The sequence below is a fragment of the Rhinatrema bivittatum genome, chromosome 6 (genome assembly GCF_901001135.1).
Source record: "Rhinatrema bivittatum chromosome 6, aRhiBiv1.1, whole genome shotgun sequence".
Taxonomy (NCBI): Eukaryota; Metazoa; Chordata; class Amphibia; order Gymnophiona; family Rhinatrematidae; genus Rhinatrema; species Rhinatrema bivittatum.
In genome coordinates this window covers 200,627,542-200,641,351 of record NC_042620.1, presented here as the reverse complement: position 1 = coordinate 200,641,351, position 13,810 = coordinate 200,627,542, and the positions used below count along the sequence as shown (strand labels likewise).

The window sequence follows — 13,810 nt, the reverse complement described above, 5'->3', positions numbered from 1 at the left end:
CCGATTTGAGTTCTGATTATCGGCTGCGCCCGATCCGATAATCAAAACACCCTCCCGAACCCCCAAAAAAGGTTTTAAAATTACCTGGTGGTGCAGCGGGAGCGCGGGGAGCGTTCAACGGCTCTCAGGCCATCGGCTGCGTTAATAAAAATGGCGCTGATGGCCCTTTGCCCTTACCCTGTGACAGGGCAAAGATAGAGCCGGTGCCATTTTGAATATTGGCAATACGGCCTGAGTGCAGGAGATCACTCCCGGACCCCCGCTGGAACCCCAGGGACTTTTGGCCAGCTTGGGGGGGCCTCCTGACCCCCACAAGACTTGCCAAAAGTCCAGCGGGGGTCCGGGAGCGACCTCCTGCACTCGGGCCGTATTGCCAGCCCGCTGGACTTTTGGCAAGTCTTGTGGGGGTCAGGAGGCCCCCCCAAGCTGGCCAAAAGTCCCTGGGGTTCCAGCGGGGGTCCGGGAGCGATCTCCTGCACTCAGGCCGTATTGCCAATATTCAAAATGGCGCCGGCGCTACCTTTGCCCTGTCACAGGGTAAGGGCAAAGGGCCATCAGCGCCATTTTTAACAACGCAGCTGATGGCCCGAGAGTGGGAGATCGCGCCCCCGCTGGACCACCAGGTAATTTTAAAAGGTTTTGGGGGGGTCAAGGGGGTCATTTTAAAGGGTCGGGTGGGGTTTTTTTTTTTTATCGGGCCATCAGCGCCATTTATATTAGTGGCAGCCAAAATGGCGCCGATGGCCCGAGAGCGGGAGATCGCGCCGGGACCCCCCCACTGGACCACCAGGTAATTTAAAACATTTTGGGGGGGTTCAGGAGGGTGAGGGATTTGTTTTAAAGGGTCGGGGTGGGTTTAGGGGTTGTTTTGGTGTACCGGTTTTCCCGCCCTCCCCCCTCCCCTGATTTACCACGATAAATCGGGGGAATTTCTATTGTATCGCAACTCTAACGATTTTTGATGATTTAAAAATATCTGATGATTTTTTTAAATCGTCAAAAAACGATTCACATCCCTATTATTTATAGCACTCAACAGAAGCATGATGTACTGATTCAGGAAGTCTGTTCCAGGCATATGGCACACCAAAGTGTGGTGGTGGCAGAAAATGGCATAGATAAGATCAACTTGCTTGATGAACAGAGTTCATGAGGAAGAGTGCAGGAAGACAGAATAGAAGTTAGGTAATGAGAAGCTTCTGATTGAATGCATTTATAGGTGAATAAGAGATGCTATGCAGAAGCAGTTAGGGAACTAATGCAGCAGCAAAAGGGGTTACTTGGTCATAGTGACATTGAGGGATAAGTTGTTCAGCAGAATTTTGAATAGATTGAAGTGGAGAAAGATGGTTCAGTAGGAGGCTCAAAATGAACAAATTGGAATAGTCTAAGGGAAGATGGCCCAGTTGCAGACCTTGATAGCTTCCTGATACAGAAAGGTGGAGCCTATTCCTCCCTACTTGTTCAGCTGCAACATGTCCACCTGAATGCCTGTTTTGACTAGAATAATTCTATTGGCCACTTGATTCCTGAAAACGTAGAGCATTTAGAATTGCCCATAACTCCAGCAGGATGATGTACAACCTGTTCTCCTGATGTGACGCCCTTGTACGTGAGCATTCCAGCCCAGACTGAAAGCCATGCTGGCTTAGACCAAAGGTCCATCAAGCCCAGCATCTCACAAGTGCCTGGAAGGAATTCTAAATTCAACAGATTCCATGCTGCTTATCCCAGTGATAAGAAATGGATTTCCCTAAGTCCACCTTAATAATGATTTATGAATTTTTCTTCCAGGAACTTGTCCACACACTCCCAACACAGATACGAACACAGCCTGGCCCATACCCCTCCTACACATATCCCATATAGTCCTACATATCAACATACATGTACCCCTACTTATACACTCATTACACATACATACCTGCTTCCATAAACCCACCCCCACCCACCCCTTTATCTCCTCATAAAGTTAGGGAAAACAAATGACACAGGTCTTCTATACACTGGAACATACACTCTTGCCCCAATTACCTCCGCAACCACAAACTCTACACCTCCTCACACAGCCATATGATAAAAAAGATCCCACACTCCCCAGCTCCCATTATACAAATAACCCTAGCGACACATTATCAACTCACAGAACAAATACACTTATCCAAACACACACCCTAAAACCTACACCTAACCATTTACCCCACCACATATACATACACACTCATAACTCCCAGACACCCCAACAACCCTTCCATACACATCCAACTCACACACATCCATACTCCCTCACAATTACATTTGCTACTTATAAATATACAGCCACAGGTTTGAGATTATTGTAAAAATGTGATTCATAAAATAAATGAAAACAAAAACGTGAAAATAATGTAAGAATGATTTTATTATCACATTAAAATCTGTGACTATGTCTGAAAACAAACTGGAGTACTTTATTAAAAAATCTTTTTCCCATTCTACCCATGCCAGTAAAGTACAAAGGAGTAAGATGACAAAAACTATCTTGTATCCTATGGTTGGCAGCTGGGAAATATCTTTGGCAGTGTGGACAGAAAAACTGGGCTGACCAGATGAGTCAGCTGGACTTTTTCTGCCATCATGTGCTATATTACATTCTGTGTCTATAAAAAAAATGTTTATTGAATAAGGTCCTATATAGGGGAAAACATAATGGATACCCAAGCTTATTTGAGAGTGGGTAGCTTTACATTTTTTTTTTAATTTTTAGATAAGCAATAACGTAATTCAACAGCAGTGTCGGTCTTTGGGTAGGGCATGCTGGGCACTCACTGGGAGTGCCGTGAGCTGATGGGCGCCGCCAGCATTGTCCATTATGCTAAAGAGCCAGCGGGAGCCAATTTTCTTCCAGGGCACCATTTGCCTTAGAGCCAGCCTTGTTCCACAGCCCTGCCTATTTTTATATAGAATGTAAAAAAGTGGCAAGATGGTGAGTGTCTAATGTAAGAGAATATCTGATGGAAATAGAAATTGTTTAGGCGGAACATCTTCAAAGTTACTTTACTGTGTACGCTATATTTGAATGCTTCCTGAATAGACTTACCTTGTCGAGTCAGATGAGGGTTTTATGCGCCCTTGGCTATTTCCTTCCCAAATGCTGTTTGCTAGTTCATTCCCAATGGATGACATCACTTTTATCAGCTCCAGCGGCCAGTCGTCCAGGTCCAAAGACCGGACACGAGACAAATGTGTGCCAAGGTTTCGATGAATCCCAGAGCATTCAATGCACATAAGGGCTCCCAGATTCAAACTGGCCCAGTCTGGATCTGTGGGAAAAAAGAGAGTTGGAAGAAAATGTTATAGATTTCCAAAACTGCATGTAAATGTAATATACTTTTGTAGCACTTTTCAAAAGCCATTTAACTGCGTTAAGTCTACTTAACATGGGTAAAATCTATTGACAATTCAATGGCATATATTGCAGCAATTTTCAAAAGCTTTCTTACACAGATAAAGTGCATTTACATGAGTAAAACTCAGTTTTAAGCATGTAAATGCTTTTGAAAACTAGGCCCATAGTATACAGTATTTGGCAAAGATAAGACATATAAATTGAGAAACAATAGAAAAGGCTAAGATTAGTTTTGCTTTTTAACTATGGAGATAACTAGTTATACACGTTAAGAATATCTTCTTTTTGTTATTTATCATAATTAAATACTTTTGATGGTGAAGAATACAAATAAACTGAAATTAACTTTTGTGCTTAATGAATAACTCAGGATGAGTATAAACAACTTTTTATTAAAACAATACTACATGATATAGGCCTGATGTACTAAAGGGATTTGACCATATTGTCTCTGTAGGAAAAATGTTTATTACATCTGCCCGAAGGTATGAAATTCCTTGTGGAAGGGATAGGGCCTAAGATCAAAATCCCTTTCTAGCAACCAACTCTAATAGATGCCCCCTGAAAAGGATAATATTGCCATTGTAAAGCAATCTGTATGAAGTTGACAAAAAAAAAAAAGCATTCCACTTTGATCTTATGGGTCTGAGAAATCTTGTGGACCAATATCATCTCTCTTTGGGATAACCATGGATGAAATGTTAGCATCAGTGTCAGCATGCATCCATCCCTCAATGAAACAGAGAGCGCTATTTATCCTGGCCAAGACAAATTACTAGATCCAGAGTGGGAAAGTGAAAGTTGCTTTCCTGTAACATGTGTTCTCCAAGGACAGAAGGATGTAAGTTCTCACAGATGGGTGATATCATTTGATAAAGCCTGGCTGATGAAGTTTATGCCAAAACTTCTAGAAGCCTTTTAGCATGCCCTTCTGAGCATGTGCATGCCACTTGCATCACGAACATTGCATAGAGCCCTTTCAGTTTTTAAAATAGCTAACAATATATAAGAACCAATGGGAGGTGGGTGAGTTCAGTGAGGACTTACATTATTGTGTCCTGGGAGAACACTGTTAGAGGAAGCAACTCTTGCTTTCTCCAAGTACAAACAGGATATTTAGTTCTCAGAGATGAGGAATGCCTAATTACAGACTGCCTTCAACAAAAAAGGGGAAACTTAAAAAACAGGGCCACCAAGCAAGTATTTTTGGTAGAAACAAGCCATTTTGTCATTTTATCTATATATTTTTAAAGGTAGTCTGAAAACAAATATAACGGGACATAAGAAGAATGTAGTTGGATTCTAAACCTGAAATAGATTACACAAAACAGATTGACTAAATCTACTGTGGCACCAGGAGTCTTTATCTAAAAAATAATGGAATGCGAACAAGTCGACTGAACACCATGTCATAACCTTGCATATCTCTTCCATGGAGGTTGATCTCTGGTGGGCCACTGACGCCACCATGGCTCTAACATATTAACCTTGACATGCCCTTCCAGAGTCAGACGTGCCTGGGCATAACAAAAAAATGCAATCTGCTATCCAATTACAAAGACTGTACTTGGCAATGGCAGTTCCAGGTTTGTGGGGGTCAAAAGAAATAAAACCTGGGTGGATTTTCTAAGGGCTTCAGTTTGCTCCAAATAGAAGTCTAAGGCTCTTTTGCAATCCAAACTATGGAAGGCTAGTTCACTTTTATGGACACATAGCTTGGGAAAGAATGTTAGAAGGATGATTGACTGGTTAAGGTGGAAGTCCAAAATTACCTTAGGATGCAAGGGCAGAACCACCCTATTCTGAAACATTTTTGTGTAAGATGGATGTCACTAAGTCTTGAAGCTCACTAACTCTGCATGCTGAAATGACTGTCATCAAAAATATGACCTTTCAGGTCAGGGTACTTCATTTCATAGAGGTCTAGTCTGTATCCATTTCTGATTATGCTGAGAATCTATGTGTATGAAGTTATTCTGGGCCAAGCGTTTACATAAAATCTCAGCCTTTCCCCATCAACACATTTTGTGCCTATGTTCTTCTGGATGCAGTCAAAACCCCATCCTACGTTTTTTGCTGGAATATAGTTGTGTCTTTGGACTCCCTGCTGCTGACAAGGAGGCAGAGGGGCAGAGAATACCTTCTCCTCAGAGGATAGAAGAGTCTTCCTTGGCTTTCCATTTGAAAACTTCCTAGATAGGGAAGATGGGTCTGGAATGGCAGTGGACAGGGCCTTTAGCACAGTGGTCTTTAATATGAGCAACTGATTCTTTGACTTTTTCTCCAAAGATATTCTTTCCATTGCATGGCATGTCTGTGAGTCTTTCCTGGATATCTTGTCTGAGACCTGCAGCCATGAGAGTCGGCGGGCAACAACCCTACCACAGAAACTCTCAATGCGATCTCAAAAACATCATAGGTCTATCAGATCACTGTCCACTAGTGACTCTAGAACATTACATATCTCCTGAGTGAGATGCTCTGATACTCTCTTCACCTCTTCCAGTATGTTTCACATATACTAGCCCATGAATAGCTGATAAGATGCTATGCAGGCATTGAGCATAGAATCCTGATAAAATGTTCTCCCAATCAGGTAAAGGGTAGGAGAATACTTCTCCGGAAGCATTGAGAAGTGGATATTAGACCTTTTGGTCTTTTAAAGAGCAGATTAGAGTAAAACTAACTGATGAGACATTTGGTGCACTTGCCTTTGTGTTTACTGGTAACGGCGGGGGGGGGGGGGGGGGGGGGGGGGGGGGGTGTCCCATATTCTCATCTGTGACTCCTGCAAGATTTCATGAAGAGGATCTGCCATGATCACTTTGAACTCTTCTTCCTTACATAAATTAATTGGAATGGTCTCTATCATTCTCTTTACAAAATCAGCGAATAGCAAAGGAGAGGTCCTGCAGAGGAGACTTTCTCCTTTCCTGGAGAATAGGGGTCTGAGGAGAGACCTGTTTATTCCTCAGATCCATAGGCATACCTCCAGGAATACTCAGAATCGATGATTGGTATTTCAGACTGAGTCTGCATCTGGCCAGAAGATAAGGCTTCTGTGGGGGACCTCTTGCCTGCTGGCATCTAGATTCTGATGAACTTTCTGTGCCTCAGGGAAGCTATTATCCTTCCTCATGATGCTGATACCTGTCCAAGTACTGGCACTGAGGCCTTTCTGCCAGAAACCATAAGAGTTTTTATCAGGGGTTAGGCCTCAGTTTGCAAGACTACATTTGATGTTGATGCTGATATAACAGTGCTTGCAGCCTTGTAATCCACACTGTTTAGATCCTTTTTTTCACTTCCAAAATGCATAGGAAGCAAAAGGCATGATAACATCTTCCTGGGACACTTGAGGAAGATCGGTGGCTGGCATCTGGGCCCTTGGAAGCTGTTGCAATTCTTGAGATCAATATGAGGATGAACTGCCCTTGCTACAGGAACAATTCAGCCACAGCCAGAATCTCACTTCTCAATATCGTACAGCAACAGGAACCGATACCAATGTTTCTTGGCCTTCGCTTTATGCCAGTTCCAATGAAGCAGGAATACTTTGCTTTCTTCTGATGGGGAGGAGCTAGACGAAGGGACTGTTTTTCCCTGGCCTCTATGGGTGCTTGATGTAGAGGCATAATGTTGTACTGCCAGCATCTGGTGCAGCTCATCAGCCATATGATGCCAATGCCTTTAATGTCAATGGGCCAGACTTACTTTTCCCAAAAGCTTCTCCATGAGCTTCAGGCAAGGACCTCTGGGGTCCTCTTCCTATATGTGGAGTACTTCAAGATGTCATGATCATCCACCAGGTAAAGCACACATGGGGATCCATGATAGGCATAATATGTCTGCACCAAGGGCACTTATTGAAGCCAATGGCCCTCTTCTCTTTTTGGAGCATTGGCCAAAAAATTAATGAGGCAAAATGAAACAATTCAATTTTAACAAATCCTGATCAATATTGAGGAATGCAAAATGGTGATGCATACCACACCTGACAAAAAAATCTAAGAAAACTTGAAAATGATTGAAAAACTTACCTACTGAACTTAAGAAATGTGGGATAACATTAACTGAGAGACTCCATGATAAAGACATGAAAAATATAACAAATTTCTCATGTTAGGTTCTGTGAACAAATTAAAGGGACCCTATGCAACATCCATGATGCGGGATGACATGCACATGCTTACTAAAACATGCCAACAATTGTCGGCTCAGTGTGCTGCAGCAGTCAACAAAGCAAACAGATTGTTAGGAATTATTAGGAAGAGAATGGTTAATAAAATGGAAAATGTCATAATGCCTCTGTATCGCTCCATGGTGAGACCGCACTTTGAATACTGTGTACAATTCTGGTCGCTGCATCTGAAAAAAGATATAGTGGCGATGGAGAAGGTACAGAGAAGGGCAACCAAAATGATAAAGGGGATGGAACAGCTCCCCTATGAAGAAAGGCTGAAGAGGTAAGGGCTGTTCAGCTTGGAGAAGAGACGGCTGAGGGGGGATATGATAGAGGTCTTTAAGATCATGAGAGGTCTTGAATGAGTAGATGTGAATCGGTTATTTACACTTTCGAATAATAGAAGGACTAGGGGGCATTCAATGAAGTTAGCAAGTAGCACATTTAAAACTAATCGGAGAAAATTCTTTTTCACTCAACGCACAATAAAGCTCTGGAATTTGTTGCCAGAGGATGTGGTTAGTGCAGTTAGTGTAGCTGGGTTCAAAAAAGGTGTGGATAAGTTTTGGAGGAGAAGTCTATTAACTGCTATTAATCAAGTTTACTTGGGGAATAGCCACTGCTATTAATTGCATCAGCAGCACGGGATCTTCTTAGTGTTTGGGTAATTGCCAGGTTCTTGTGGCCTGGTTTGACCTCTGTTGGAAACAGGATGCTGGGTTGATGGACCCTTGGTCTGACCCAGCATGGCAATTTCTTATGTTCTTATAAAAGCTTCTAGAAGCTTTGATGCATTCTTCACCACCTGCTGGATGACATCACCCACCTGTGAGGACTACACAACCTGCTTGATTTGGGAAAACCAATGTTTACAGTGATATCAACTGACCCATCAGACCATCCCCAAAACACCAGGGGATAGATATTGAAACACTACTTAGCCCGTTAAGCAGGACTTAGCTGGCTAAGTGGCAGCTGCTGATATCTATGTTCAGTGACTGCCATTTAGTGGATAAGTATTTATCCGGTTAAGTAGATAGCGAATCAAGGCAGAGCAACTTATCCGGTTATCATAACCTAAGTCAGACCAGCTCAATAGCTGGTCTAACTTCGATATAACTTATCTGATTACTAATACTTATCCAGTTATATTCAGCTGCATAGTCATGCTGCCGAATATCCATTCTAAGTTAACTAGATAATTAATATCCAGATAACTTAGACAACCAGATATCTTTGAATATTGAGCCCCAGATATTTTATTTCAGATTTAAAGAGGGAAGTTAAACTGTGTGTGGGCATGTGCATGCATTATGACATAATGTTAATTCAACTTGAACAATTAAGAGAATAAATAACAGTTTAGAATTAGATTTATATGGTGCCTTTATATAGCACTATTTACATTGTGCATTCAAATTTCAAAAGCAAGAATTTGCACTTTGATGCCATTATTATTGAATTTGCACTTTGATGCCATTATTCTTCTGCTTATGTATAGATATGTATGTATATATATATATATATATATATATATATATATATATATTCAAAGTCCAATAACAATCAAGTCAGTTGAGTTTGGATAAGGCTGGAATTTAGCAATTAATAAGATTATGCAGCCATAGGAGTCAACTTTTCAAAATGATTGGTGTTGCTGAACGCAATAAAATTTCAGTACCCTCAGCAAAAAGAGAAAAAACAAACCATGGCGGCTTGTGAGTATGACTGACCAGCCTATATTTAAATGTCCAGAGAGGAGCAGCAAATGTGGACATGGGGAAGATTCTTGCTGCTAAGACAAAAATCTAGGGAAGCACTTAGTCCCAACTATTCTTTCTTCTCCCCAACCTCAGCCCATCTCCACCAGCTTCATTCCCCTCCTCCCCATCCCTCAGCCCATCCACACCTCAGCCTCTTCACCTCACCCTTGCCTGTCCCTACCACACTCTCTCAAGTCCCCCTTTTCTTTAACATTCATCTAATCCCTTATTCTTCTTCTCCCCATCTTATCTTCCTTTCCCCCTCCACTATTATAATTCTTCCCCTTTGACTGTTTTATTTATGGACAAGAGGTTTAATATTTCTCTGTTCTATTCCCTACATCCTTTTAGGCTGCTCTGCTCCCCGTTTCTGCTGGACCATCCTTCACCCTTCCCATCCTTCCATTCCAGAGCAGTTTCCTCTTCACCTTTCCTTAGCTAGCAAGCTTGGTTCACCCATTCCTTAACTGCTTCTCACCACATTAGGTTTCCTTTCACTGGCAGGCTCAGCTCATCTCTCAAATTGTGATTCTTCCTCTTTCACAGGCTTGGATCACTTCCCTGCTCTGCCCTTTCTGAGTCCAGGGCATCTCTTTATTTTCTGCACTGCTCTTGCCTTCCCATCCTCTGCAGCCGTTCTTCCGGCATCCACAGATTCCAGGCCACAGCCAGTCGCATGCCTGCAGAGTCCACATAAAACGTACTGCCACCTACATACCCTGAGCCCTAGCAGCTCAGCAGTCAATGTCTCTCCAGCTCTAGAGCCACAGCCTTCAGATTGGAAAACCTAGAGGTAACAGCTTTCTCCTGTGGAATATAACAAGGGAATGTTTTTGAATTTTTGTGAACAAAGGTGATCCCTTTCATTCCCTCTCAATTCAAGCCTTGACCATCGTCCCTCTCAATATTGGAGCTGCCAAGAGGGAGCAATTTAAGAAAACATTTTCAGCCCAAGCCTTTGTATGCCATCACAAGCTCTTCCTCTTTCCCCGACCTTCCACAAAAATACCTTATTTACCCCTGTGACTGCAGGCCTAGAAGAAAAGAGCAGATACTACCTGCCTTTCACCCTTGATCCATCCCAGCTATCCCAGAAATATTCACCAACTTAAAATAAACAGTTTCCAAACCTTTTTGTCTGTAGCTGAATCAATCCACTATCTCTGCTTGCACTTGCCATCCTCTTTGTTTCCTCTCTGCCTCCTTTTAAGATGTATTTGCTTGTCTTTCTCTCATTTCTTTATCATTTTGTCAGCCATCTTTCCACAGCTATCTTCCCCCCTCCCGCTAGTTCCCTCTCTCTCCTCACCTCTTCATACTTTCCCCCTGTACCATGATTCCTTCTCTTCTCAGAACCCTTCTCTTGGTTTACCTCCTCTATCAGGTCTCCCTCCACTCTGTTACCAACAGCTTCTTTCCCAGTTCTCTCATTTCTTTGATTCTCTTAATTTTGCTTCACCTAACCCTAGCTCCTCTTCTTAGCACAGTTAATGTCCTCTCTTTCACCTTCTCACAGCCTAGGTTTCCCCTCTCCCATCTTCTCCCCCAGACCTCTCTCACTCATAGCTTGTGTCTGCTTCTCCCCCTCTGCCACAGCTCTATCATCACCCCCTCTTACCCTCACAGTTCCTCTCCTCCTCTCCCAGACAGGATTCATTTCATCAGCTCCTCTTCCAGATCCTCACAGCAGTATTCTGTCTCCCAGTTAGTACTCCCTTTTACAACCAATCTTCCCATCTCCTAGCCAGGATTTCCTCTCTTCCCGCCCCATCTCCCAGCAGTTCTTTCAGCCCTCTCTCAAACCCCTTATAGCTCCTATGTTACTTTTTCCTTTTCCCAGTCCCTCTATCAGCAGGCCTCCCTATCTCCATTGCACCTCAGGGCAGACCACTGCTGCTGTTCTCTTGTATCCCTGCAGCCCATTGGTCAGATGTTCCAGAGCCAGCCAATAGGCTGCAGGAAAGCAGTAGAAGCAGTAGTAGTGTTTTCTTCCTGCCATCCCTTGCTCTCAGCTCACGATCCACAGGTGTACAAGGAGGTAATATTTATTTAGAATGCTGAAGACCCACAGAGTTGGCGACTATGTATGCAATTGGGGGATGTCAGGCAGCTGTTTGTAGAAGTGCAGCGGAACACAATTCAAAATGTAAAACTCTTCAGCAGTTTTCCTGTACCAGATCAGAATAATGAATATATGCATTTCTTATAGCACATTTCATAAAACAGTATCCCAATATGCTTCAGAGTAGTAATGCTTGAGAAAAGTAAGCCACTGTCTCAGGAGTGGATGACCTGGTAGCACATTTTTAGCTTGACAGCTTGCATCAGGAGAGGGAGGGGAATGAACAGTGTGTTTTTTTTTATAATTGTCCAATTATAGCTGTGAACCAGTAGTGAGGCATGCAACACAAAACAAAGTACTAGGGAATCAGCTTCTCAGACAGTGGTGAGCCATAAAATAGAAACTATAAGAGCCAGGAAAACATTTCTTCTGTAGTAGTAGCTTTTACTTACTTTGTACCTCACAGTCTACACAGTAAGAATTGCCTCTGATGTTTCTTATTGACTGAAGGGCCATGGCCTCATTCTGGCTTGTCAGGCGGGACTGTATATATTCAAAGAAATACACATGCATGAAATAAAAACAGAATGAGAAAGTTTTGACAACACAATTGTCAACAGTATAAAAAAGCACAAGATTGGGGAATGTGACAGCTCTGGCACACCTCTCAAAGAGCTGATCCCTTGTCATGCTACTCAGCTTCCTGCACAGCTCTGTTGCTTCCAAATACATTTCTAACTCTTCAAAACTTACATTATAATTTTCCATTTGAAAAACAGAAATTATAGTGGTATTTAAAGAAATAGTGTGCTGAAAGGGCAACGGAATGGTTGGAGAATGGTGTTAAGGACCTAGAGATCTGGGCTTCAATCTTTTAACATCATCAACACGTTTAGATCATGAGCAAGTTTCTTAACCTCCCCATGATGAATGTTTGAGACAGAAACATTATAGTTACGTGAATTCTTGTATAATACTATTTACTTTGATAGTGCCATATTAAAAACCAAACTTACTATTATTCAACATATTAGACAAAACCCGGCTATGTAAAGCTGCTCAGAAGCTGAAGTACTAGAGTGCACCGAATTGGGCACACTATTTCTGTTTTAGCATGTGCTATTTTGCAGCCAAGAATTATATGCAAATAAGTCTAGAAGCAAAATAGCGTATGTAGTTATCCTACAGAAAATTTAGCAAAAATATACTCATTGAGTATATTGAAATAATGTTTGCGAAGAGTTTAATGCATGTAGATTAGTCATTCATTCATAGCTAATGGACTGCTTTGCATAATTTTGCATTGCAGTCACTCATTTATTACTGTAAATAAAATTTAGCTAGCACGATTGTGCAAAATATAACTATCTGTAAAGCTGATAGTAAAATTTAATGTGCTAAAAGGGCATATAGTCCGCAAAGGGACGGCAACTTCGAAACAGCCACATATATATGCTTGTGCGTAGTGCGTGCCCAGAGAGCAGCAATATTATAACATAATGGATAAATACAGATATGAAATAGATTGCAAATAAATATATATGATAAGGGGCACATTAGGTAGGAATAAGGAAGTAGATGCATTGGGTATAAATTACTACTGGCATCCAGATAAGCAAATTAATCAAAACAGGATACTCCAAGCTGAGAATATTACATCGGCTGAAACCTCTACTAACAATACAGGACTTCTGCACTGTCTTACAAACTTGAATATTTTCTAACTTAGACTACTGCAACTCCCTATTACTAGGCCTACCCTCAGGACTTCTAAAACCATTACAATTACTTCAAAATGCCTCTGCTAGACTCTTACTAGAGACAAGGAAATTTGGCCACGTCACCCCGTCACTGATAACACTGCATTGGCTTCCAGTACAATCCAGAATTCATTACAAAGTATTAACTCTAATTTTCAATATCATTAACAATAATAACCTATGCTTATTAGGCGTGTCACTTCAACATTACACACCACAGAGAACCTTAAGATCACAAAACAAAGGACTTCTAAAGGTACTGTCCATTCGGAACACACACCAAACGCAAATAAGAGATCAAATGTTTTCCATAGCAGGCCCCAAGTTATTGAACTGTCCTGCAGAGTTATTACGTCAAGTACAGAAATAGTTTCAAGCGTGAGCTAAAAACATGGCTCTTTAGAAATGCATAGATTTAACGTAAAATCCCAAAATGCTGATAACTGCAATGTCAGTACCAGAGACTATTTTAGCGGAGCGAGCAATAAGGACCATACGATGTAAAATGCATTGTTATTAGACTCAGAATCTGTAGTTGCTGTTGTGTCAATCTAGAAAATGTATGAGATTATATATTTGCTGATGCGTTGACCTAGAATATGTATGGATATGAATGAGAATATGCTTTTGCTGTTGTGTTGAACTAGAATATGA

General features: G+C 41.8%; 1 protein-coding gene across 9 annotated transcripts in view; it reads right to left on the bottom strand.

Annotated features, from left to right (window-relative positions):
* Positions 1–13,810, bottom strand: part of LOC115093936 (arf-GAP with GTPase, ANK repeat and PH domain-containing protein 1) — a 1,595,449-nt gene that overhangs the window by 195,996 nt on the left and 1,385,643 nt on the right. For all 9 annotated transcript variants that reach the window (XM_029606403.1, XM_029606396.1, XM_029606397.1 and 6 more), the window contains 2 exons: positions 11,849–11,939; positions 3,080–3,302 (listed from right to left, as the gene is read on the bottom strand). In XM_029606403.1, coding sequence (XP_029462263.1) covers positions 3,080–3,302; positions 11,849–11,939 — 314 coding nt within the window. The remainder of the gene's footprint in view (positions 1–3,079; positions 3,303–11,848; positions 11,940–13,810) is intronic.